At 38.7% G+C, this 27898-nt stretch overlaps 2 protein-coding genes across 4 annotated transcripts in view; one reads left to right on the top strand and one right to left on the bottom strand.

The window, feature by feature from the left end:
• Positions 1-3183, top strand: part of LOC106011018 (laminin subunit alpha) — a gene marked incomplete at its 5' end in the record, with an annotated part of 3689 nt that extends 506 nt beyond the window's left edge. Inside the window, 2 exon segments of the mRNA XM_013079132.2 lie at positions 1175-1348; positions 2384-3183. Of these exon segments, the coding sequence (XP_012934586.1) occupies positions 1175-1348; positions 2384-2518 (309 nt within the window).
• Positions 3184-6241: 3058 nt separating this feature from the next.
• LOC101857170 (nascent polypeptide-associated complex subunit alpha, muscle-specific form) lies at positions 6242-27458 on the bottom strand. 3 transcript variants are annotated; one of them, XM_013079122.2, is made up of 8 exons: positions 26626-27458; positions 25656-25731; positions 23503-23720; positions 22994-23126; positions 19986-20145; positions 19352-19416; positions 17816-17880; positions 6242-13002 (listed from the first exon to the last, which is right to left on the bottom strand). In XM_013079122.2, exons 1-8 carry the CDS (start codon positions 26679-26681, stop codon positions 6612-6614), a joined length of 7164 nt encoding a protein of 2387 aa, XP_012934576.1. In that variant the 5' UTR covers positions 26682-27458; the 3' UTR covers positions 6242-6611. The 3 variants fall into 3 exon arrangements, with proteins under 3 accessions (XP_012934576.1, XP_012934577.1, XP_005092182.1); XM_013079123.2 differs by lacking the exon at positions 26626-27458 and adding an exon at positions 25947-26597; XM_005092125.3 differs by lacking the exons at positions 19352-19416; positions 19986-20145; positions 22994-23126; ... (1 more) ...; positions 25656-25731; positions 26626-27458 and adding an exon at positions 17228-17245.
• Positions 27459-27898: the final 440 nt, after the last annotated feature.

The following is a 27898-nucleotide window of genomic DNA, read 5'->3' as shown; positions in this document are numbered from 1 at the left end:
GGGCTGGACTCACTCTACGAGTTCACGTCTATCTTGGGCAGAAGGGTGTCAAGTGAATGGAGAACCACGACCACCCATTTAAAAACCTGACCTCAAGAACACTCTAGATTTATATGAAATCTGAAAGAGGGTCTTCGATATCACAACCTGAATGGCACTGTATATATTTCACAGAACATTACCCAAAAGAGCGTTCACTGAAGCAAATCAAGAACAGTCAGTCTCGCTGGCTTTCTGGGATGAGTAGCTGATGTGGCCATTTCTTTTGAGAAAATGTGCTTTTTCTTTTTGTCTCATTTACTTTTTATAGTTTCTCTTCTCTTTTTTTACTCCCTGCCCAGCTGCTATAGTTCACTTGGTATCAAAGTGGACTTCGGTAGAGATAATTCTAATTCTAATGCTTTATTCCTAACATGTCGTTTCTGAACTTGGTGGGGGGGGGGGGGGGGTAGACTTTTCACCGGCCTCTGTGGTGTAGGAGTTTGACGCTTCGCCGTCGCAAGCAGGAGAACTGAGTTCTTTTCCCGAGCGTGGAGATAATCTTTTATCGATTATCGCGATCTCTCTCAGGGTTGTTGTCTCCTTCTCAATCCGTGTTGGTCATGACAGGCAGGGTCGGAATCTCGCTTCCTAATTTATCTAAATTGTGTCGACAGGGGCATAAAAATCATCTACATTTTTAAAAAGGAGACTTTTCAATGTTCCACGACCACTTGAATTGATCCTGTCGGAAATGGACGATAAATACAAAAGTCGTATCTCTCAAATGACCATAAAGTATTTATAAATGCGTAAAATTCCTACGATAGTGCCTTCCATGCGTTCTGATTATGGTGACATAACGCCCACAGGGTGGTTAAGTTATCTTGGATAGCGCAACCAGATCTCATCTTAGATCTTGTGGGAGGGGGGAGGGGGGCATGGAAGCGAGCTGACTTATTATAAGTCAGAGAAAGCCACTATAATTACCAGTGTTACCATGGCATTCTCCGTGGTTGCGGGATTTCCCATGAGAGCGTGTAAAAATAAACTGTTTGTTATCTTTACTCGAGAGAGAAAAAGAGGATGGGTTAGGAAGAAAACGGGGGGGGGGGGGGGGGGGGGGTTGACCTTTTACCCCCTTTTCAATTGTATAAACATGTTTTTGGGGGTTGTTTTTGCTTTTGATTTTCAGGTGAATGTTTACCGGGTGTGGGCAGTCTTAGACCAAACCCAGAGGCGCTTTCAAAACCAAACTGGTATTGTGGTTGAGATTGGTGATCGAGAACTTCGCCACGTGGATCACCTGGATCGGGAAGACATTCGAATTATGCCCACCATCTATGTAGGAGGCTTCAGGGAACCACTGGTGAGAACTTTTTATTGTTCAATGCTGCTCAAAAATCCTCCAATTGTAGGCCTACATCTATGTTGCCATGTGCAAAAACCACAATAGAGCCCTATTTTCTCTTGTGTTATTGATATTTGAGGTTGGATTTTGGTTTAATATGTGTTCATTAACGCTGTTTATTTTTATACATGGTTAACGTCCTAATAAATAAAGAAACGTTGGGAGTTTCGGGGGAGGGGGGTATGTGGGATCGATTTACTGCCCATCTCCGAAAGGACGCCATTTTTGTTTTTGTTTTATCTTTTGTTGTATTTTTGTTGTTTTGTTTTTTTCTTTGTTTAGGTTTTTTCGGGGGGGGGGGTGAAAAATATTTGAAAAACACAATTGACCAATAACCTGTTGAGTACATACTATACTTGAATCAGAGTCGCGAGTGACACAGTCTAGAAGGAAAACTATTTAGTTTTATTTTATTTTTTAATGTTTGAAATCTTTCACTTAACTTCGAATACCCGTGTTATTTGCATTCCTTGGAACTGGGGGGGGGGGTACAGTGGAGCGAGACCGTTTTGCTCGGTTGCTGTTTCCATAGGAGTGAGGAGGCCGGAATTCAAAATCATGTACAAGGCGAGAAACTCAGTACGGTACCAGATGGTTATCTACGCTATGGCAGGCGTGGCACGTGCCTTAGGCGGGGTCTGGGTGAAGACGGCGGGGAAATCTTGATTTACAGGACACTGTTAAAATAGGTTGAAAGTAAGCGTGGTATAGGTCTGAATAAACTGGGAACATTGAACACGGAATAGTGAAAGTACTGAAAGGAACTAAGGAAGAGAAGACGTCAATGAGGAAACAGTTTAAAGTTAAAATTACAAAAATGTTGTCAGCTGTGGCATTCTGACAGCAAATCAGAAAAAAAGAAAGTCACGCTTTGTTATTACCAGCACCTGCATTCCTAGCCAATCTTCACACGATAATGCAGGTGCTGAGGATTTGACTTTAAACGAAAGAAGAGAAAAACTTCCATTCACGCCAAATTCATTCCCTCCTCAGAGCGACACTGTGGGCTTCTTCGAGGGTCAGATCAAGGACATCCGAGAGGCCAGGAACGGCGTAGTGTTAGAGGAGCCGTCACTCAACTACATGTCGAAAGTGGGACGGACCTGTATGATCCCCAATCCTCAGTAGTCACACAAAAAAATTCAAAGGGAATGGTAGACCGTGAGAATGATCACATGCGCAGAACAAGAGACAAGGGATACCTTGTAAAAAAAAAAGAAGTTCACGCAATTTCACAGATTTTTTTAAAACCCGGCGAAAAGGGGGGGGGGGGCGCAAGAGGACAGGGTTGGGGGATAGAATGGAGAGAAAAATCAAGATTTAAGAGACAAATGAAGATTTGGATATATAGAAAATAATGAGAGAAGCTGATTACAACAGTGTTCAATTCTGTAAATACGTCAACATTTGTCTGGAATGGGTGAGACACTCCGATGTAAGAACAGCATCAAAGAAAGATGCTGTCACAACCTTTTTATTTTTCTTATAAAAAAATGTTACAGCAAAAGCAAGGACTCAGAACTAATCAGAGCGTCTCAAAGCCTAAAAATAGTATAATCAATTTTTTTTTTTCAAAATCGGTTCATGAAAGTCGGCACTGGCTTTTGAATTTTATGTCCCAAAGAAAAAAACGGACGCTCCAGGACCATCGTCATGCATTTGTGTCGTTGTGTTTTTCTCGCCCGAACCGATCACCTCACTGCATACAATATCTGCTTTTCTTGCCTGTATACTGTATAGTTAAACTGTGTTCTGAATAAAATCCTGTGTACAATTACAACCCTGAATTCTGAAACTGAAACTCTTTTCTTGGAATTTTTTTTACCCTGTACAGTTTATTCTTTTCACAAGTTCACAGTGTGCTCACTTGACATTCTAGTCCAAAAGTTAATTAGAAAAAAACTGTATGGTCTGTTGTATTATCAAAGCGTGATCCCAGCCCTGTATGATAAGTTAACAATTGTAATTTTATTTTGACCTAATAGCTGGGCTGAAAAAATTACAGAGTAGTTTTCTCCACTCTTGCAATGAACACGAGGACAGAACATACAAGGAACCCATGAAAATAATCAACTGAAAAAGTTTTAAAAAGGCACAAGCACAAACAGAATGCCAAAGTTTGTGTAACTGTCTGAATTGGTCTACTTTATTTCCACTTGAAAACATGGCTGTGATTTACTTTACAGCAAGCAAATGTGGGCTGTACTAATGGTGTAAACCTCCTCATAATCAGTCAATAATAATTGAATACATCGTAAATCTGGACTTGTATAATTGGCACATGAGAAGGATCACACACAAAATTTTGATCACAGGCATAAACTCTGTAAACAAGCAAGAATATCACACAAAAAAAAGGTATAATGAAGACTGTTAACACAAATGCACACAATGTGTACTGAGGTACATCAATTATGGACTAAACTTTCATCATGTATATCACAAATCAATATTGTTGACTTTCGTTGTTAGCCTTCAATAAATGCAATTCTTTGGCACACAATATTTAACAATCTAATGAACAAATTTATCAGCCTCTGATTGGCTGCAAAATCCACTATCAGATACAGTACTATTTGATCTGAGCAATTCATACAAACTCTCTTGGGTAGTATATAAAAAAATGAGATTACTGTATACTTTAGCCATCACTATCGCTTTCCAGTTGCTTGGTGTACATAACAAGCTAAAACTGTAGATATTTTTTTACGTGTTGTCATGAAATTAGAAAAGTACTAGTAAGCAACAATGCCATGCTATTCATACATATATATATATATATGCATGATCATTCTCTCCACATAAATAAAATTGAACTGACCACTTGACACAAAGAAACCATATTCGGTTAGTCAAGGCTGTCAAAAGCCATAAGTGTTTCGTTGTTCTACAATATTTTCAAAGTACACAAAAAGTTGCTCTTTTCACCAGGAAGTGGTAAATGATAAGAAAGGAACGCAAAAAATAATCAAACAGATTAGCAGCACATCAAAAATCTACCCATAGGCAGCTGAATAATACAATATTCACACAAAACATGATTGTCACAGCCACAGTGATGTCTAAATAGTGAAAATGTAATATGAAGCAAAAATTTTCGTATCAGTATCAGTTGAAAATGCAATAACTGAATTATTAATTCAATTAATCTCTCTTTAAAAATCTTATAAGAGAAAAACAATGATTGAAAATAAAAGCTGGCTACTAAGTATTTAATTTATCCTCTCACTAATCTGAGAATTTATATATGAGGCAGCGGGGTGAAATCAGGCGCTCTTCAAAATACAGAAATTGGCGAAACCGGCACTTTCCTCGCAGTTCGGAAATTTTTTTCGAATTTTTCTTTTTGGGTTCAACCTCTTTCATGTCCATATAAAAACACATTCCATGTGAATTTTACAGAAAAACATTGATTAAAGGCACAAAATATGTCATTTTTCAGTTTTCAAGGACTCTTTTACCTTTTGGAGTTACCAAACTTTGGCAGCAATTTTCTCGCTAACTTCACCACTGAAACCAGATTACCTTACTGCCTTCAATCGCAAATATATTGAGTTCTATTCAAGATAGATGGATAAAATAAATCAGCTTTCAGATAATACCAAGAACTTCAATTGCCCAAAAATTGACGAGCACCTGATTCCACCGTGTCGTGACACATATTTGCCTCTGACTTCCTCTTTGCACGTATGCAAGAGTATACCAGAAACAGGCATCAGACATTTTAAAAAGCTGGTTTTGCATATCAGTTTTTTATCAACAAATATACAAACAAAGAGATTTATATTGTTACTATAAACGCTGTACCTTTGACCCAATTACTTCTACATAAATTTACTTCAGCAATTCAAAAAGACTAAGTCTTACATTTATTTTCTTAGACTGATTATAAAGTAAAATGCTCAGTGATGATAAACACATGAACCAGTAAGGAGTAACCAAAAGAGGAAAGCCATTCTTCATCAATAAAAAGCAAAACAAATTCATAGTTTGCATCCAAATTCTGGTTGCCGAATTTCTTTTTTTTAAAAAGAGAACTCTACATTAAAATTAAAAGGCAGAACCAGAATCGTACTAAAAGAGGATTATTCTCTGCTTGCACCTCGGCACAAACTGATAAAGCAATATATTAACTTAGAAATAAACTACTCATACTAGAAATTTGTATGAAGCTGGCTGCCTGGAAACAAGAATAACTGACTAATCCAATCTTTCACTCTACTTTCCCACAACAGTGGGGGGGTTTTTTTAATTACAATGTGCATAAATAAAGAAACTGTGGCATTATTCAGATGACACCAGGCAGGAGCAGCTTCAAACTATGACTGACTGAAATATCCATAAAATTGTGAAGACTTCCTTTTTTAATGCTGCAGTGGAATAAGATGCATAATGTTAAGTATGCAAACAGTCAAGCAATAGTAAGGATAATAGGATCACACCCTTCTGCATTCACAAGACAAAAAATGTACACACAGATACATGAAAATAAATATAATTGGACTTTTGAAAACTATTTAAACACTCCTAGGCGTTCTGACGACAAATGTGTACGAATAAAGACACAAAACCCATTGACTGTCTTCTATCCAGCACAAACAAGACAAAGACTAGAGTCATAAAAATACAAACCAAAATTTTGATATACTTTTATGAGCTTGCATGCATATATAAAATTATATTTTTTGGTGATAGTCCATTACATACATGAATATGAAAAGCACAAAGCAAAACCAACATAAATTGTTTTTCTATGATGTTAAAAAACTACTTCCTTTACGTTGAATGAGTACTAGTTTGCTGTTCGGCTATTCAGACAACGCCCATTTTTTTCAGGCCACAGACAATATATTTCTTATGAAAATTATACCCTAAATACATAATATGACAAACTAAGCTATCTAAAAAAGAAGTAGAAAAGGCATGACACATTACTCACTTTTAGGAGAGCAAGACAAAACGAGAAAAATGATTCTTTTAAACACATTTTACAGAATAGAACAAATTGTGCTCATTAGATAATAATGTGACACAAAATATTATCTGCTATAATGTTACCTAAAATTAAGTAAGTTTGCAGAACAACTTACCGAAACATTTCACAACAAAGGCCACACTAGTCACTTTAAAATTATTGAGCAACATGCACTGGGAGCAAGTTTCAAATAAATTAACACTCTCAATGCTGACATTTGAGAGTCTACAGACTTTGATTAAAAATCTATTCTTTTGCTGCAGATCTTTTACTTCCAGCAGAGAGGGGTCTTTCTTTGGGAATAGACTTTTGACTTCCAGCAGATGAGGGCCTTTCAACTATTACTTCTTTTGGAAGAGACTTTTGACTTCCTGCAGATGGGGGCCTTTCGACCGTTACTTTTTGACTTCCAGCAGATGGGGGCCTCTCATTGGGAATAGACTTTTGACTTCCAGCAGACGGAGGCCTTTCATTAGGAATAGACTTTTGACTTCCAGCAGATGGGGGTCTTTCTTTAGGAATAGACTTTGGACTTCCAGCAGATGGGGGCCTTTCAACTGTTACTTCTTTTGAAAGAGACTTTTGACTTCCTGCAGATGGGGGCCTTTCGACTGTTACTTCTTTTGGAAGAGACTTTTGACATCCTGCAGAAGGGGGCCTTTCAACCGTTACTTCTTTTGGAAGAGACTTTTGACTTCCTGCAGATGGGGGCCTTTCGACCGTTACTTTTTGACTTCCAGAAGATGGGGGCCTCTCATTGGGAATAGACTTTTGACTTCCAGCAGATGGAGGCCTTTCATTAGGAATAGACTTTTGACTTCCAGCAGATGGGGGTCTTTCATTGGGAATAGACTTTTGACTTCCAACAGATGGGGGTCTTTCTTTAGGAATAGACTTTTGACTTCCAGCAGATGGGGGCCTTTCATTGGGAATAGACTTTTGACTTCCAGCAGATGGGGGCCTTTCAACTGTTACTTCTTTTGGAAGTGACTTTTGACTTCCTGCAGATGGGGGCCTTTCGCCCGTTACTTTTTGACTTCCTGCAGATGGGGGTCTTTCGACTGTTACTTCTTTTAAAAGAGACTTTTGACTTCCTGCAGATGGGGGCCTTTCGACTGTTACTTCTTTTGGAAGAGACTTTTGACTTCCTGCAGAAGGGGGCCTTTCAACCGTTACTTCTTTTGGAAGAGACTTTTGACTTCCTGCAGATGGGGGCCTTTCGACTGTTAGTTCTTTTGCAGCAGATCTCTGACTTCCTGCAGATGGGGGCCTTTCGACCATTACTTCTTTCGAAAGAGACTTTTGACTTCCAACAGATGGTGGCCTTTCTTTGGGAATGGACTTTTGATTTCCTGCAGAAGGGGGTATTTCGACTGTTATTTCTTTTGGAAGAGACTTTTGACTTCCAGCAGATGGGGGTCTTTCGACTGTTACTTCTTTTGGAAGTGACTTTTGACTTCCTGCAGATGGGGGCCTTTCGACTGTTACTTCTTTTGCAGCAGATCTTTGACTTCCTGCAGATGGTGGTCTTTCAACTGTTACTTCTTTTGGAAGTGACTTTTGACTTCCTGCAGATGGGGGCCTTTCGACTGTTACTTCTTTTGCAGCAGATCTTTGACTTCCTGCAGATGGGGGCCTTTCAACTGTTACTTCTTTTGAAAGAGACTTTTGACTTCCAGCAGATGGTGGCCTTTCTTTGGGAATGGACTTTTGACTTCCTGCAGATGGGGGCCTTTCGACTGTTACTTCTTTTGGAAGAGACTTTTGACTTCCAGCAGATGGGGGCCTTTCGACTGTTACTTCTTTTGCAGCAGATCTTTGACTTCCTGCAGATGGGGGCCTTTCGACTGTTACTTCTTTTGCAGCAGATCTTTGACTTCCTGCAGATGGGGGTCTTTCCACTATTACTTCTTTTGGAAGTGACTTTAGACTTCCTGCAGATGGGGTCCTTTCGACTGTTACTTCTTTTGCTGCTGATCTTTGACTTCCAACAGATGGGGGCCTTTCTTTTGGAATGGACTTTTGACTTCCAGCTGATGGGGGCCTTTCAACTTTTACTTCTTTTGCAGCGGAATTTTGACTTCCTGCTGATGGGGGCCTTTCGACTGTTACTTTTTGACTTCCTGCAGATGGGGGTCTTTCAACTGTTACTTCTTTTGGAAGAGACTTTTGACTTCCGGCAGATGGGGGCCTTCCAACTGTTCCTTCTTTGGGAATAGACTTGTCACTTGCCACTAATGGTGGTCTTTCAGTATCTATATTTGCCAGCTTCTGACTTTCCGTAGATGGGGACCTAATCGGCTCTTCATTTGGCACAGTCCTGTGACTACCTGCAGATGCTAGCCTTTCAATCTTTCCTTCTTTTGGAATGGACTTTTGACTTCCAGCAGATGGGGACCTTTCCTGAGCTGTTCCAATTTGTTCTGCACCAAAATGTTCACATGGTACTTCAACAGATGAAAATGTTTGTGTATCAAATGTGGAAGCTACTCCAATGGGCTTCTCCAACTGGCTGGATCCATGACGTTCTCCTCCTAATTTATATTCCCCCACTGGTATGTCCTGAGAAGCTTCTGCGTAGCCCTTAACTTCATTTGTGGCAATTCTAACATCATTTCCAGGGATAGCAACCACAGCTGCTTCAAGAACATTCTTACTCGATGCTGGTATACCAGCTTCTTTATCCTCAAAAGACTGATATGGGTGACCTGGCTCCATTTCTCCATTTTCAAACTTTTCATTTCGCGTTGGAAAAGAATTTTCACCACCAGATTTTGGACTCACCACAGCCTGTGGGGTTCCATTTTCTTTGCCAGCTGATTTCTGACTTGCTACAGATGGTGGTCTTTCAACTTCTTTGCTAGCTGATTTCTGACTTGCCACAGATGGTGGTCTTTCAACTTCTTTGCCAGCTGATTTCTGACTTGCTACAGATGGTGGTCTTTCAACTTCTTTGCTAGCTGATTTCTGACTTGCTACAGATGGTGGTCTTTCAACTTCTTTGCCAGCTGATTTCTGACTTGATACAGATGGGGGTCTTTCAATTTCTTTGCTAGCCGATTTCTGACTAGCTACAGATGGTGGTCTTTCAACTTCTTTGCTAGCAGATTTCTGACTAGCTACAGATGGTGGTCTTTCTATTTCCTTGCTAGCAGATTTTTTACTTGCTACAGATGGTGGTCTTTCCACTTCCTTAGTATACTGATTTGACGAATGTTCAGGCCCTCCAAATTCTATATCTTCAGAAGGCAATTTAACACGGTCTTCTTTTTGTGAAGAATGTTCAGTCTCCTCTTGCTCAGCACCAGCTGCCACCACAAGACCTTTCTCACTATTTTTCTCTGAGTCAGCCTTTGACTCTTTGCGCTTCATACTCGGATGGACCAAAGCATCAGCTGGCAAATCTTGTTGGGATTCCAATTTCACATCTGCTAGATTAAGCACCGGACCCACAGCTTCCTTCTTCTCTACTTTAACAACTTCTGCTGGATGAGGAATAATTATTTTGTCTTTCACACTCTTAGGCGATATCGCCGAACGATGTGTTTCCCTAGCTGTGGTTATATTGTCTTCAATCTCTGTTACTTCACTGATCTTGGATGGCTGTGGAACAGCTGATCTTTTACAGTCAATGAAAATTTCACGCTCCAAGCCAACGGATTTTGCCGTCGATGCCGATAAAGGCCTGAAATCTATAGGCCCTTCATTGACTCCTGACAAAATTTTTTCAAGTGAATTTGATCCAGAGACAGCCCCTTTAAGTATTTCCGTCTCATTTGATTCATTCTCAACAAAAGCCTTCTCTTCAACAGGGACATCTTGGTTAAGTTCACTTTGATTTCCACTTGGAGCAGTGGCTTCTGCTGTTTCCTTTTCATAACTCTGTGTTTTTGGAAGGACAGCATCAATTTTCTTTTCAGTGTCTTGATCAAACTCACCATTACCAGTGGCATTTTCTACAGATTCGACTCCTGTCTCGACAAAACCTCCCCCAGAGTCGCTCGCAGCAGATACTTTCTCAGTCTCCTTTTTCTCAACATTCTGACTGCCTTCAGGACTTGTTTCTATGATAACATTTTGACCTGCAGGTTGTCCAACAGCAGAATTATGCGACTTATCAACCAAGTTTTCCTTTTTGTCTGACTTTTGGGAACTCTTGGAACCAGTAGATTTGACTGACCTCAGACTTGTGCCAGAAGAAGGGCGTAACTGTGGCTCTTGGTCAGGGCTCTTTGATTTCAGCTTGGTACTTTCAGCCTTCTTAGCCGATTCCGAGGACTTCATAGAGCATTTGCTACTCCTAGAGTCTGGCCTCATTGCTTCATCTAAACCTTCTACTTTATGAAAAGCTTCTCCTACGTTCTGACGATTTTCCATGGCCAGTTGATCCTCTTTATCACGCTCTAGTTCCCTTAGAGTCCTGGGAGTGTTGTCATCTATTCCCCTGTTCAATACTTCTCCATCAATAGCATATCCTTGACCAGTTCCGAGCTTTTCTTTAGCTGTAAAGCTTCCTCTGGAGCTGGCAGACTGGGGTCTCGTGTAGTTACTTTCTGTTTTTGCTTTACTATAAGATGCTTGACTGGACCGTGAATTTGGACGAACATCAGTGTTCTTGTCACCTGCCTCATCCATCTCTCCAGAGGGACTCTTCATTTTTTCACTTGACTTATTCTTGCCATTAGAAGCACCTGCATCTTTGATACTGTTACTGTCATCTCCTCTCCCATCGGGATCTTTACTAGCAGCTGATGCCGGCCGGCTCTCTTCTTTAATTTCAGGTTCTACAGCTTCTGCTACCCCAGCACTTGCTTTAGAAAATCTGCGCAAAGATTTTTTCTTGCGTTTTTTGCCATCTGATTTCACGGTGGAACTTGATGACTGGCTGCAAGCAGAGGACGGTCTTGTGCTTGGAGGGGAGCCAATCTCACTTTCCTTTGCTGACACATCCGATGTGTAATACTCTTCCTTCTCAGTCGCCAAAGGTTGAAAATATTCTTTCTCCAGACCTCGTTCATCATCATCCATTGTGAGATATTCTGATCTACCACGCTGTTTTGCTGACTTTGTTAGTCTCGTTCTTTCCTCCATACTCACACGAGGAGTATCATCTCCCCTTTCCACTTTTTTCTTAGCCGGCACTGAATTAGTGTCAGGGATCACTCCTCGGTCAAACTGAGTGTCTCGCAACTGGTCCTCCCCTCGTTCAGATTCCATTCCCTCCATCTCATTTGCTCTTTTCGGAATCACAACAGGAGTCTTATTACTGGTTGAGCTATGTCTTCTGTCATGTGTCATCGCTTGTGCCGGTGCACTCTGCACACTGTCCCTCCTTGCCTTCACGGTCCTGCTAGAGCTTGGTTTCTGTGCACTGCCATCTCCCTCCACTGTCTTCTCCGAGGTACCTTTGTCTTCTTCCTTAGTTTCACCATCCCCTTCGCCTTGGTTACCCTCCCCCCCAGACTTATTCTGTTGTTCACCAGATGCCTTATCCCCATCAGCACACTCTGTGTGGGACACCGGGGGTACGGAACGAGAAACATCCTCTGTGTTAATGTAGCCCTCATCTGCCAAATATGGTCTAACACTGGCCTCTGCTCTCTGATCCCCAATCTCCATATCTTTCTCCACTGCCCTGTTTTCAATGGAGTTAATTCTATCCTCACTGGCCCTGTGATCAGGATGAGCCTTAGCCTTTTCCTCTGCTGTCATGTAATCTTCAATTCTGGAAGAACTGAAGCTACTGTTTCTACCATTTGTATCATTAAGAGAAGATGTAATGCCTAGGCGAGGGACTTCTTCAGATGAAATAACAGTCAGGATAGGCTCAACATTCTTAGCACTGCTCCTTGACCTCCGGGGAGTCATTGTCTGAGATGACACAGTCCTTTCAGTTATTGATCCATCCTCTGATCTAGTGGAATCATAATTACCTGACTGGCGAGATGGGAAGTGCAAGTGCTCCACTTCATTTCCAGAGTGTGCCAGTGAGCAGCGAGATGAATGTGACCTGTCTGACCTGACAGATAGTACAGACTTCTTAGATGTGCTGGACCTTGCAGTGTTCTGGGACTCCAACCACGAGTCCCGATGACCATTGGCGTGAGCCCTACTGTCTTCTAATGACAGTTCTGTGCTGCTGGCCTCTGAACTCTGGTATTTCTTGTACTTCATTTCAACTTCGGACAACCTTACAGGATCGCTTTTCACTAGAGAATCTTCCTCTGTTGGGAGCCCATCCCCATTTCGGACTATATCTGAGGAAGAGTCTGTTTTCCCTGTTAAAAATTTACAATAATCTTCTGAACTTGCAACATCAGCTCTTGACTCTGATTTATTTCTGACACTTCCTGCTTCTCCATCATAAGGTTCTTTATTGTCTATATCCCCTAATACAATTTTATACCCAAATGTCTCAGAGTACTTTCGAGCGTCATACAGCTGAGAGGAAGATTTAGACACTTTGCCTGCAGACGCCCGCGAAGACTGGGGGGTGCTACTCCGAATAGTGTTGTATACTGGTCTGCCTTTGGATATTGGTGTCAGATTACGAGGGGAGGCCTGTGATGAGGATGAACAAATGCTGCTGTCAGGGCTGAATATTTCCCGCATTCTTGATGACTTTCTTGTCCATTCCCTGAAAAAAAGGTCAATATAAGACGATTGATTCCCATGGTAATTCTCAAGGACAAACATGGGGGTAGGGGTGGGTGGGGAGGATACATGCATGTGTGACTGAAAAAGTACTTCCTTCATTCAAAAGACATTCAGCAAGAAAGCTGTGCTTTGACAGAAAATAACATTACGGCAAATGTGTAAAAATCTAATCAAATATTATTGACCTCTTAGAGAGACATATGTTATGCAATATCAACATTTTAAAACGTGTTTCACTACAAACTGTTTCCTTGTAGCCTCCACATATGCTGCGCATCATTTATTTTTTGTACATCAGATCTATGTAAAAAGTTGAATTTCATACTCAGGGTCAGAAGATGTCCAGTCATATTTGTGGGCAACTATACATTAAAATAGTAAAAGTATAATACAATAATAAAATAAAAAGTATTATTATCGTCCTGCATATGGGTCAAAATTGATGCAAATGATAAAGCCAGTTCTTTTATCTGGTACTTCCAAAGAGAAAATTACAGTAGTCCCAGCTAAGGAAAATTAAGGTGTGACATTTTTTTCTGTTATGAGAAAGATAATATGAGCAAAAGCAAAGCTGAGAAGGGCTAATATATATATTTTTAAAAATAATTTTTTATTAAAGAAAATCAAATGTATGCGTCACAAATTTAAAAATAAAACTACTGATTGCAAAAGAAAAGCAGAAAGTACATTAGAGTTAATGCCTGCGCCATTGTTACCTACATATTATGGAAAAAGGATGTAAAAAGAAATACAGTAACAGGAGCTACATACACATTGAATTGACAATACAACAGAGTTGTCACCAAACCTACCCTCGACATGCCACATTATGAGATAGGATACAAAACAGGGGGGAGGGTTGGAAGCACATAAAAACTGTCGAAGTCTTGACCTCTCTCCATACATAATATATATGGAGGTCAGTGGTTTGGTATGACAACGATAGTATAAAGGATTTCTATAAACTAAAAAAAACTTGACAACTCACAATTTGTGAACATTACAGAGCATTTAAGAGAATACCCTCGATATAAACATCAAACACATTAAGAGTTTATCAATTACATTCAACTATTCAAACATGGCTCACAACCCAAAAGACAGACATAATAAATTTGAAACGAAAGTGTTCTTAAGCTATTCACTCTAATAAAAGAGCATTGATATAATGTTCCAAGTGTGCCTCATGTTGGCAGACATGAACAGGTATACCTTTCGAAATCATATTCACTAAAATCAGTTTTTAATTAATAAAAAAACAACAACCTATTTTCTGAAGAAATGGAAGGATGAATAGCAAAAGAAGTGCCAACACTGAAAAGAAGACAATAATTTGACAAACAGATGGGTACATCACAAAAAATATTGATGTCCATATCATACAGCCCAGCCAATTCACAATGTTTACTAACAACTAACAAAAAGCATATTTTCAGAAAAGAATAGATGAATTAGTGTTTTGACTTTGAGTTTCATCATAATCAAACTATCTTCAATGCCCTGCTTGACACAGATAAATAGTATTAGCACTATCGGTACCAAAAAGAGTTGGACAGACAATGAGAAAAAGATGTCACCGGCGAGGTAACGTAAGAGTAGATCCCCACCAGCAAAGGGAGTAGCACCTCTGTTAGTAAAAGGCTGCCGACTATTCATCCCCCACCCCCAAAGTAAAAATTAAAGTCCTGAAAGGTTTACTGCGTAACTTATCCCTTTCAGCCAGGTAAGGCAACAAGAAAGAAATTAATGAAAAAACTTCCTCTAAGCAACTGCTGTTTGCTGATTTTACGTACATGAAATCTTGAATGCATATGAGAATGAGCAAAAAGGTGCTACTTAAGAAAAGCAAGCCTTTGCAAAAAGAACACACAATGAGGGTTCTTTTCCTACTTAAAAGAGGAAAAAAAAGTTCACCATCACCAACTTAAAAAATTGATTTGTAAAAACTAAGAGGCTACAAAAAGTTCTTGATAACACTGTAAAAACAAGGTTACAAGTACAATGAAGCAAGTTTTGAGAGCAATAAGTGTAAAGTTAAGAAATATACAGTGGGTGTCGCATTCAACGAGAAGTCGGCAACAACGAGGCAATTCTTAATCCTCTATTTTTTTTCTCTATATCTCTTTGTAAATGTACGTCAGCTCCAACGAGGTTCCAAACAGACCGAAGTCGCTTTCAACGAGGTCGCGATAACCAAATAAAAGCAATTAGTGGCCCCAAAAGCAAAGAATTTTTCTCCTTTCTCTCCATCTCACGCGAAGCACAAGGCCCATCCTTGATTTCTAACACATTGTATTGCTAGATCTAGTGTGCCTCCTAATATGGGCCCCAAAGCCAAGAGGATGGACGAGGGTTGGCCTACGGTAGGGAAGAGAGGGGGTGAGCGGGCAGTGTGAAACTGGATGAACTCTGGAAGGGTAGGTCTAGATGGAGACCTTGATTTTTTTCCATTTTCTGTTCTTCCTTTGATCAGAAAATCCAAGCTCCCTCCTTTACTTTATGTAGATATCTAGGCCTAGATGTGAGAGGGTATGTTTCCACACGAGAAGTGTTCTGAAAAAAAAATATTTTAAAATGCAGAAATGATGGTCAGAACACAGGTCAAAACACGCGCACACTGATGCTGTTTGAGATTTTCGTTATCAGGGGGAACAACTGTTTTAATTATTGGTATTGGTACATCGTGTAATATATATATAATAACTTGTCTCCTTTCTTTACTTTAGCCTTAGTCACGTTCAACGAGAGGTCGGATCCAACGCGGACAAAAAGCCGGTCCTGGCAACCTTATTGAATGCGACACCCACTGTATGTGGCATCTTGGTGAAATCAGGTGCTCATCAAAATATTGACATTGAAAAAAAAGGAACCGGCATTTTTCCACCCACTGGGCAATATTTATCTCATTTTTCTCTTGGGCTCAAAACCTTTTCTATCCATTTAAAAACACAAATTCTGTATGAATTTTACTCAAAAACGTTGATCAATAGCACAAAAAAGGTAAATTGTCAGTTTCATAGGACACTCAAACTGTGGAAGTCACCAAACTCGGGAGGCTATTTTCTCTGACACTAGGAGACCCATCGCCTTCAATCACAAATATCTATTAACTTCTATTCAAGACAAAAGGATTTTTTTAGGTAGAGTGTTCGCCTCTCATTCAATAGGTCCGGGGTTCGAAACCTGACAGAGACTGAAAAATTTCCTTCTCTAAATTTGCCTCCATTCTTCTCTTTTCCAGTTCTCCAGTCCTGTTCTGTCATCTGATTTCATCTCCACTTTTTCCACTTGCATCCCCCCCACCCCAATTCTTCAGCCTCCTCAGGGCTCCTCTCTTCTATACACTTGACTCATTTTACTATACTCCAGGTTCCTTCTTACTGCTGTCTTTCAGCCACACATGTGATGTCAAGGTAGGTATGATCTAACACTTAGCCTTCATGGATAAAGGCAACAAATCTCGGAAGTCCTATGTGCAAGTTGCGCACGTTAAAGATCCCTTGATGGTCCTAAAATCGATAGGATTAGGCTTCAACTGCCACCCAGGAAATATTCAAAATTCCTATCCCAATTGAAAATACTCTAGTCAGTATAAAAACATATAGAGTACTTTTGAAATCGGAATGAGGCTGCCTGATGGCAAGAGGCCCTATGAAGTAAGAAAAACGCTCACATATGTAAAAATCAGTTGCACTGCAGATTGAAGAACCAGTAGTCAACTACCCCTGAGATCTAGCAGGGGAACGCAAAGAAAAAAGCAGGAGAAAGAGAAGGATTTTTTTTAAACAAAAGAAAAGAAAGTGAACAGGCTTTTAATAAGATTATACCAAAAACTCCATTTGCCCAAAAATTGACAAGCGCCTGATTCCATCATGTTGTGACACATATTACATATTTTACAACAGATAAATACATTAAAGATCTAACGTTATTAAATGTTGCATCCATCCCGCGCTTGAACTAGGACAGAAACTTGAAAAAAAAGAGTCTACAGTCACAAGAACTCAAAATATATGTACTGATTTTATTTCTAAAGTAGACACGATCATCACAAAAAGAGTATGCAGGTCAGTTCGTACTGAAACAAAATGCTGAACTAAAGATGTGAAAAATGCAAACAGATTAATTAAGAAGTATGAAAAAAGCTCCAGATACATTTATGCATCATAAGGAGAAGGAAAATAATATAATGTCAACAGTCTTACCAATTTCATTATGTTTTTCTGTAAATGGGGAATACAAGCAAATAGGTAAAGAAGATAAAATAGATTTTCACATGACTACCACAAGTACGGTACGACAGCTAGATACTTAGAAATTACACTTTTCTTCTGCTATAAGCTTCCAAGTTGTGGAGTATGTAACCCGGAACCATGTTCCAAATAAATGCAAAGAGATAGTACAAATACCTGTTGCTTTGTGCAAATTTATTTCTCCCTAAATAAACTATTTAAAAAAACATTCCATGGAATGCATATCCTAACACATATCCTCAAGGAGATAAGTGGTCAATATAGACAGAAGGTCCTAGAGGCCAATGTCATTATAATATAGATAAAGTGAAAAGAGGGAAGTGGGAAATGGTCATTTGTACAGGTTATTGTCTTGGGCAGGTGATCAATAGAGCCGGTTCAACTGCATTTGGAAAATAAGTTCACAAGGTGAAGCTCATAAACATTTAGAGCTGCATGGAACGAGCAGGACCCTCCGGCCTCTGACCTTTCTAGAGCTACACTGGAAATGCTTATGTCGTTCAACTAAAACGAAACATAAAGAAGAAAACTTAAACTTACTGTCTTGAACATGAGTTACCTCCTGAAGGATGCTGATCCCCATGCTCTTCATATGTATCTCTGTCCTAGATAAACAAAAATAGGGAAAACCCTTTCAGTGAACTTTGAATCTCTGACATTTCAGACTGTTTACATGTAGACTGTTCAGCGTAAGACTTCATTATACTTCCCTTTTCAATCTGGTGTACGCTGAGGGTGTATGCTGAGCATGTACGCTGAGGGTGTACACTGAGGGTGTATGCTGAGTCTTACACTAAGAAGTGGTCATGCTTTGCTTATGGTATAAAATAAATTGTTCTCAAAATCATTTCATACAAAGCAAATTTACCAAAAACAGTGTCACCCGACCTAGTAAATTTTCGGGTTTTCCAACAAAAATAGGTGTGTCAGAGATATCACTCCTAACAGGGGATTAACCCTCCTGCGCTCTGGTCAGAAATGAAAGGTGCGCACAGGGAATCTCTAGGCACAGCGTGAAATGTGTTAAGAGGACAGTGTCTGACCAGGCAAAAATAGGACATTTCCAAGACAGAGCCCTTGGGTAAGGCACTTTACTTTGTTACAAGTGCAGTTTTGTTTTGTGTCATAACAACTGATATCATTGCAAGCCCAATATTGTGATCCTGTTTCAAAGGCTGAAGAAAAGATTTATCCCGATTACTTAATGGAAAGTGTTGATATTCAACCGAATGCAGCTCAAGCACAAAAGTACCGAGTTTGTTTTAGTAAGTGTTTTACAGCACTTGTAACACAATAAGGTCATATAAGTCCCGAAGATTAGAGGTGTTGCAAGAGAGTAACAAACACAAAAATGAAGGAGAGGAGATGAGGACGATATATGTGAGGCAGTGTGGTGGAATCAGGCTCTCGTCAATTTTGGGGCATGTAGAGTTATTTATATCAACTTTAAGCTTGTTCATTTTTCTTTATCTGAATGAAAAAAATATCCATTTATCTTGAAAAAAAGTCGAGATATTTGCAAATGAAGTATGAAGGAGGTGGGGGTCACCTGTTTTCAGAGTTAAAATTAGCGAAAAAATGGCAACCAAAGATTAGTTATTTCTTTAGCTTAAGAGTACGTGGTAACAGAAAATTTACATCTTTTGTGCCTTTAATCAACGTTTTTAAGAAAAATCCACGAAGAAATGAGTTCTTTAAAGGGTCTGAAAGGTTTTGAGCCGAAAAACAAAAATTTGATAAAAATTTAAAAACCTGCGAAAAAATGCCAGTTTTTTCACTTTGATTATTTTGACGAGAGCCTGATTCCACCACGCTGCCTCACATATGTTTGATAGAAAAGAAGAAGCAAACAACACCAGAGCACCGGCCAACCATCCACAAAGTACCGAGTTTGACCACTGACTACGTAGCCTTTTTAAGTCTAAACCTTAAATAATATACTGATGTAAAATAAGATCAAAACATCATTCAAAGACATTCGTAGAAGTTAAGCCCTATCCTTATGATCATTAGTCTTAACATTAAATTAAGAAACAATGCCATTACAGAATATTTGTCTAGCCTTAAGTAACCTACCCCACCATCTTTGCCACCCAAACGCTGCAGTCTCTTGGCATGCTCTTTGTTTCCAGACTGTAATCCTGTTAATATAGAGAAAACCATATATATTTCAACTAAAAGTCAACTTTTTTACTTAAGAGATTAAGAAAAAAAATGAAAATCAGCCTGGAAGGCATTCTCACATTCGGTTGAACAAACTACATACAGTATTGATTAACAAGAAAAAGAAGGCTACTTACAAAGTATTTTCTATTAAACACAAAGCAGAAAGGATAGAGAGGCATTTTCTGTGATGAAAAGAAAAATGTTTTCTTACTACATTAAAACCTGAAGAAAAACTCTTACTTGAGATTTGATATTAATGGAAAAATTGAGTTTGCACAAGATAGCAGTAAGATCAAATAACAACAACAAAAGAGAAAATAATTGTTAGCTGATTCTCAAAAGCATCTTGTTTCCACTAAGTCCAAATGCTTCCCTTTGTCAAGCTGTACTGAACTACAGTGTATAAAGTCTGGCAAAAAAAAAAGTTCATTTTGTGTCACCGTCTTCAAATGGAGCAAAACAAAAAAGCAGTTAGCAATATCTTCAAACTATAACCTGTCTCAACAATTTACTCTCTTTTATATAAGGACTTTGAACTACTCACCCTCTTTCATGTAGTACTCAACATAATTTTTTGAATGAAGAGCAGATCCAACATGCATGACGTAGTTGGACACTTTTCCGTTTTCAGTTATGGGTGCAATATCAACGCTATGTGGCCGATAACGATGGATCACACAAAGTTTATCGAGATCTTGCTCCCCCTGTAAAGAATTTTATAAAGAAGAGTAAAGGAGACAGGATAGAATAAATGAAGCACTTTAGACCTTCCATCAGAAAAAAAAACAAATTTTTTATTACAGGTTTAGACAGAATGCACAAGTGCATTCCAAACATTGACACTTAATATGTTTTTATTTGTCATTATAGCACAGAAAAAGGGTTCACATCCCATCATTAAAGAGGAATATTTGTTTTCATCTTTGTTAATTCACCAATGCTAAGTTCAGCTGATTTAAAGTATAAATCCTCCCACATACACTAGGAGCCAAGTTTGAAATATGGATGTTCAAAATAAAAATATTTCATATTTATCAATCTCATTCTGTATATTGTATTCTTTGCAACAGTCCAAAGTCAGGCCTTAAAAGACATTGTCACACGTACTTTACTGACCAAATGTTGTTAGAAAGGAAAGACTGTGGGGTAAATGCGCTAATTTTGAGTCCTTGCAAGCAAAGCAGAAAAAGGCTCTTCGTCAGAGTGAGACGTGGTTTTAGATATGGCACTGCATTTCGTACAAATGGAGATTAGTGTAGTTTTATCATTTCAAAGTCTTTCGGTTGAACAAAAGTTATTCCTAAAGAGTGGTTTATTTTTTAAACGGGTGTCATATAGTTAGTCTAACAGTGATGGCATTTTGCATCTTGACAGGTGATCTTAAAGCAATTTTCACGAAACAGCTTTGCATGGGCGATAGACATAGAGTACCAATTCCCTCCCTTCTGATCTTGACTTCCTTGATATGCTCCAAAGGAGAGACACTGTCGTACATTTGGAGTCAAAGATGTAAGGGTGTGTCTTAAAATTCCATTCTTTTCTTGGCTCCATATCAGATGTAGTCGGTCACTGGCTCTTCAATCTGCAGTGCAACTGATTTTATGTGTGTATGTGATTGTTTTTCATACTCAGTAAAGCCCCTTGCCTTCAGGTCAGGCAGCCACAATTCCGATTTTGAAAGGACTCTATATGCTTTTATACCTACTAAGGGCATTTTCAGTTTGGGTAAGAATTAATTTTGAATTTAATTTTGCGGGAGTGGCAGCCGAAGCCAACTCTTATTTATTTTAAGACCATCAAAAGAGTTTTTAACATACACAACTTGCACATAAGACCTCCAAGATTGTTTCTCCCTTATCTGAGAAGGTTAAGTGTTAAATCTCACCAACCTTAAATAGTGTAGCTGAAAGACAACAGTGAGAAGGAGCCAGAAGTAGCAGCAAAAAGAGTCGGGAGCCAAGAGGAAGGGGGAAGCAGAAGTGGAGATGAAAGCAGATAACAGAACATGACCAGATAACAGTAACTGTAATAGATATAAATTTTCGTCAACTTTATATTATTATTTTTAACAAAAGACTTTTTTGTATCGAATTTCTTAAAGAGAATAACAAGCACAAAAAAGGAAAAGGAGAAGATAAAGACAATAGATATTTGATAGGAAAGCATAAGCAAACCGCATGAGAGAATCAGTCAACCTCCCATGAATTAAGACTGTATCACATTCACACATATACAAACACATAAAAACGCATTTAGTTATACATGAACAATAGCTCACTTATAGTCATACATACATATTCACAATATCTCTGCACAGCATAGATACACATTAGTCTTGAAGGATCAAGAACCGCACCATACACACATAAATATATGCCAGGCATTGTGGTAAAATCAGGAGCTTGTCAAAAATAATGAAATCAAAGAAACCTGCGTTTTTCTTTCCTGGACAATTTTTTGGCTCAACACTTTTTATTTTCACATAAAACACATTCTTGTGTGGATTTTAACCCTATCTGTACGCCCTGGGGTCATTTTGTATCCCCGGGGTCGTATTCTTCACATTTTAGAATACTTCTAGTACGAAAATCTCTTTGAAACTTTCAGTATTTCTCAAAAAATCATTTTGACAGACTGCTATGCAAAGCGTACAGATAGGATTAACGAGTAAATTTCCTCTTTGGAAAGTGGTGGGACAGAGTTTCCCATGTCGTAATGATACGATTGTAAAACACAACGAACGGATAGGGTTAAAGAAAAACCTTGATAAAAGAAACAGATAAATGTAAATTGGCAGTTTTCAAAGACACTTATGCTTTGAAAATCACCAAACTTAGGCCACCACTTTCTCACTAATTTTGTCTCAACACAAGGGGACCCCCACCTCCTTCAAACGCAAGTAACACGGATGGGTACTTTTCCTATCAGAAGCAAGATAATTGAACAAGCTTTAAGAAGATACCAATAACTCCATATGCCCAAAAATTGATCATTGACGAGCGTCTGATTCTACCACGTCATGACACATAAATATATACACAAAAGCACACTTGACTTGGTCACATGCATGAGAACAGAAATCAAACACACAAATAATTGTAAGCCCAGACCTGCCAACCACTCCATGACCAAAAATAGGAGTTTTCCTCAAAATCTTCTTTAAAAATTAGAGTTCGTGGGCAAAAAAATCAGAGTCTTTATAATACCAGTAAATTAATCATGGCAAATAAACGTGTATTGCAAACATATGCAAATAAAATTTTGCATTTTGACATCATATCATTACGATAAGCCGTGCAAGTGTTGCAAATAACCTTTGAATTTTTCATGTCATTATGATAAGTATAAGTTGCACAAATATTACAAATATACCCCTACATTTTCACGCCATTTGAGATAAGTTATGTACAACCGATGGAAATGGAATCTAAGAAAAAAAAACTCAGATTATATGCAAATCCGACCGACTCTTCGAAGGGTAAAAAAAAAAAATCGAACGGCCTCGATTTTATCAGAGTACTTGGCAGGTTTGTGAGCCTATAACATACTGACCAAAACTTTGTTTGCTGTTTCTTTCAACCTCTCCGCCTCTTGGAATGGCACTACACGTCTGGAATTCTCAACCAGCTTTGGTTTAACAGTTTCTTTCTTGCTTTTCTTTTCTCTTTTCTTAGGTTCTACATCACTGTAGAAGAGAAACCACAAAAGGGACTATGACCAAATTTGAGATGTTATAATCTAGACTACATTCACATATTGATCCAGGAAACAGAATGCAAACACAATTACTGAAGTACTGAGGTCAAGTCACCATTGCTTTCAGAAGACGGGGACACAATATCATCTTGTATGTTCCTATTACTGTTTGACATTGATCCTCAAACAACATTTTCTAAAAACAATATTTTTAAAAAAGATGTCAGCATGGCATACTTTTATGCTTTACAGAAACCAGATGTTTTTTTCTCTTGAAAGAATTAGCTCTAGAACTGTATGTCAAACTAATTCAACAAAGAGCACACTAAGGGTTTACCTGCTCTGTCAGCAAAAGAGACTCATACCTGTTTACATGACATCCATTTCTCTCATCAATGCCTTCATCACTTTCATGATCTGAATATTTCCCTTTTGACTTTTTGTCAGATTTTGAAGCTTTTTCTTTCCTTTCAGGGGACTTTGATCCTTTCCGGTGATGCTTTCCCTTAGACTTCGAGACTTTGTGACTCTTTTTATCAAGTTCTCCTTTCTCCAGCATATGATACATCAAATCAAAAGTTCGCTGAAATAATAAAAGGAATAACAAAATACATTACATTTTATATCATTAAAAGCAAAGCAATAACAAAACAAAATTCACTTTAAAACCACATCTTCATAAATAAGAAATCACCGAAAAGGACATCAAGAACATCATCACCATCATCATCGAAGGGAGCAAAATAGTGCTTTGAGTGTTTTTTATTTCAGAGACAAACATTTTAGCAAAGAAGTGATGCTGTGTCAAATTTGATGTTTAAAAGCTTCGGAACAAATCAATGAACGATACCAGATGCCAGATCCACAGTGCTTACTCCATTTTAACTCTTTCCGGACCTATCACCGATATATTGGCACGAGTCCACACCCCTTGCAGATGTATCGCCGATATATTGGCCATGATAGGGTACCTCAGTTTTGTTTAGTTTTAACACGATCCGTCATTTATAATTACTTTTTACCGCTATTGAAAAACTCAGAAAGGATTCAGGAAACGAAAACATCTCAGTGGCGAAGCGTCTATATAATCAAATAATCACTGCTTCCCTACCTAATTTTGAAACGTTGTAGCAGTCAAATTCACCCATAAACGTAAACCTTATAAATTAAAGGTAAAAAGACGTTCAATATCAACAATGAACAGTATGCCTAACATTCAAAACGGTTTCATTGCCACAGAAATAGCCTGCTCACCCCTCTCGGGCCACTCCATAAGCAGTCACAAGCTTTGATTTGAATAAGCTTAAAGTGGGGCTGGAAGAGTCTACCAATAGAGTTGAAGGGAATACATGCATAGCAGTCAATACTGTTTCATTGCCACATATACCCTGTTCACCCCTTTCGGGCCACAGTTATAATCAGTCGTAAGCCCTGATTATGTACGTGAACTTGTACACTGGTCGAGTCTACCTTACAGATGTGAGGGGAACTAACTCCTAATAATCTCTTTACTGCTGCGAATGCTTGTTTTTTTTCCTCGACTTTTTAACGTCCTATAATCAGATCGTGACCTCGATTATGACAACGGCTCCTGGCCGCGAAAAGCTAGACAAAACACAGCCAAAAGTGAAATTTTTAAAAATGATAATTGTCATGTTCTACCAAAGCGTTAGACTCCCTGGTATCTCTATAACATATAGATCTAGTACTGACATCTCTGCTTCCTTGCTTTGGGTTTGTGTATTCACTTTTAAAGTTAAATTTAATTTTAGTTTGGAATTGATATTTAATGAGATACTTTCCCGATTATTTTGGCGGTTGAATTCCGGATTTGTTTTCATTCACACAACTTAAGAGTCGCCGCCTCGAGTAAGATTCTTGTGTGATATCTCCAGGCCATTATATCTGGTTTTGTTTCACTTTGATTACCCTGTCAAACAAGTCAGCCTTCGTACCTGAAACATCTAGTTTCACTTTGTCAAAGCGTGGGTTTTGGGAAAAACGAGTGAATTAGTTCTTGCGGTCTTGCATCAACAAAACGATGTAACCGGACTCAGTATAAATATCATAACTCAAACAAAAATTGGAATATTGCTTTGTCAACAGGCACAATAAAGAAAACAAACAAATGAAAGATGAGAAATGGAGGAGGACTTAAGTGAAAGAAACCAAATTGTAACACTTCATGTAATGACAATTATAATGACCCTTGTTTTCATCGCACTAAATTTGGTAATTTATCAGTCCAGAACTCCGCTCTGAATGCGGTTGGATTTGACCTCTTAATGTTTCTTTAAGTTATAGTATGTGGAAATGTGTTACTTTTGACAAGAAGCATTGTTTTGAGAAAAGCATTTATTTTTTTCTTAGATGAATTTGGCTCTTCATTTTAAGAACCACTTTGAAAAGCGAATTCAAACTTCACATTGATTGTAGACTTGACAACTAACTAATCATATAATTATCTGATTTCCAGCAACCGCAAGAGGCCACATATATAACAGAAAGTGATTCTTACCATATTTGGTGTTGTTCTGTAACATCCTTGAGGGTCGAATCTTTCTTCCCTTCTCTCAACATTCATATACAACTCTCTGTCGGTTAAAAAGCAAGATTGACACTAGGATTGATGTTAGGAACTAAACCCCACAATAGTTCCATCAATGAATATGAAAAGTATTATCCTACATATAATATCTTATACTTCTATAAAGGCACAGATCGAGGAGGAACATAACATATCTTGTATTCCTGATTTTTTTTAAAGAAAACATTTAGGTTATAATGTCATATCATAGGATAGGCCTACCTCAATTTTCTTCACAAAATCACAAAATAACCTGGGCTCTTGATCAGGTTTCAATTTGAAAACAATTTTGTTTTAACCCACACAAGTAATCCAGTTCCGAAGAGCTATTATCCAAATCATCCACGGATAAAACACAGCTTAGTACTGGGTCACAATGTTACAAATTATTCGTCTACTACTAAACAGAAAAATAACTAAGGCGGTAGGTTCAGTCGTGGAACACTCTTAATCTTCTTAGCAAAATAATGGTTAAAGCTCACCGAACTGGCTTAGCCACGCTAATGCTAATGCACAAGGATTAAGATTTCTAATACAATATAAAGACATTCAATTCGGGTCCGTAAGCATTACGTCGTAATCCCTGCACCTGGGTGCGACCAGTGCCGCGTCTAGCGACGCAGCGATTTAAAAGTATAAAAAGGAGCCGTTTAATTTAGTTTAAATTTACTTAATTTTTCAGAACATTTTCAATTGACAGCATAAACGTAGACAATCAATATAGCATGCAACGGTCGTTTAAGTTCTGGTCGGTTCGATAATCAAACTAGAATCTATTGTATAAATTCAAAACAATAAAGAATACTAGACGTGTAGTTGTAAAATTAACCTGCTGATCAAGGAGAAAAACACAACGAGAGAGTCTCAGAGTGGCGATGGAGAAATCTAGATTTCTACTTACAACTTCTTAGCAACAAGAGCAGAGACATCCTTCACATCCCTTGGGGTGAACGTCATTTTGCTATGATACGAACAATTTGACAACTGGGAATAAAATAAAACCGTTATGGCACAGGTGTCAGAAACATTCTGTCGACGAAGCTATCTGTCAAGAGAGCCAGAGTTCAGCGAGAGACATAAACAATCCGCCATTTACATGGTTGTTATGTCAGGAGCCCATTTGCCAATTTGTCTGTCACTGGCAGCGAGCACAGGGCAGGCAGCGATTTCTTCCAACACGCTGAATTGTCAATCGTTTGTCGTGTTGGCCTAGGCCTACGTTCTGATCAGCTGTTAGCAATGGGTGAAACAGATTGTGTTATGTGCTTAGAATGAGCCTAGGCTTAGTGTCAGAGTAAGAAAGCACACCACTGGTTCTTCAAGCCTGTTGGTCTGATATGACTAATTGGAAAAAATGAAGGTATCGACATGACAGTACATCATTCCGCGCTCTGCCACTCATTTGCGCTATTTGCTTGTTTGAGTAAAAATAAAGAGAAGTACATCAACACAAAAGGTCACTTAATTCTGAGAAAATGTAAGACAGACAAACAGAATCAACAGAGGGACAGTAAGGAAGTAAGGCATACCAGTGGCGCCCTCCAACCACCTGTCTTCATTTGCGCAAAACGGGTTAATTTTTGTACAAGTGAAGAGAAATATTTAGACACTATCAGTGATAGTGATAGTATCAGAGGCATGAAGTGTTTGGGGAAAGTTAGATTGATAGACAAAAATAATTGAGGAAGAAAATACAGGTAGAGGAGGGGTGGGTAAAGGGATAATTAATGGTGTGTGTGTGTGTGTGTGTGTGTGTGTGTGTGTGTTGGAAATCGTCATTTAAAAAAATAGTAGTAGCAGCTTTTAAAAAAGAAGAAAATAAAGGATAGCCGAAACAGCAAGTCCCAAAGTAGTGATAATTATCGTCGTCACTTTTTTCTTCCCGAAACGACATCTTTGACAGATTACTTATTTAGGCCAAGTAATAGAACATCCATTAATTCTTCATCTTTTTCCAAAACTAGACTAAGAAATCACTGCCTTAACTCATGACCTCTTTCTCTGTTCTGCTTGCTTGTCTCAAGCGTATCTCCTGCCGTCAAACGTCGTTTTCAACGCACCCCTTCCCCGTCCCCTTTTGTCTCTCTCTCTCTCTCTCTCTCTCTCTCTCTCTCTCTCTCTCTCTCTCTCTCTCTCTCTCATCTCTCTCGCACACGTGCCCCCTCGCACGCACG

The sequence above is a fragment of the Aplysia californica genome, unplaced genomic scaffold (genome assembly GCF_000002075.1).
Source record: "Aplysia californica isolate F4 #8 unplaced genomic scaffold, AplCal3.0 scaffold00041, whole genome shotgun sequence".
NCBI classification, from domain to species: domain Eukaryota; kingdom Metazoa; phylum Mollusca; class Gastropoda; order Aplysiida; family Aplysiidae; genus Aplysia; species Aplysia californica.
The sequence above is the reverse complement of the archived record's forward strand: the minus strand, read 5'-3'. Positions and strand labels throughout refer to the sequence as shown.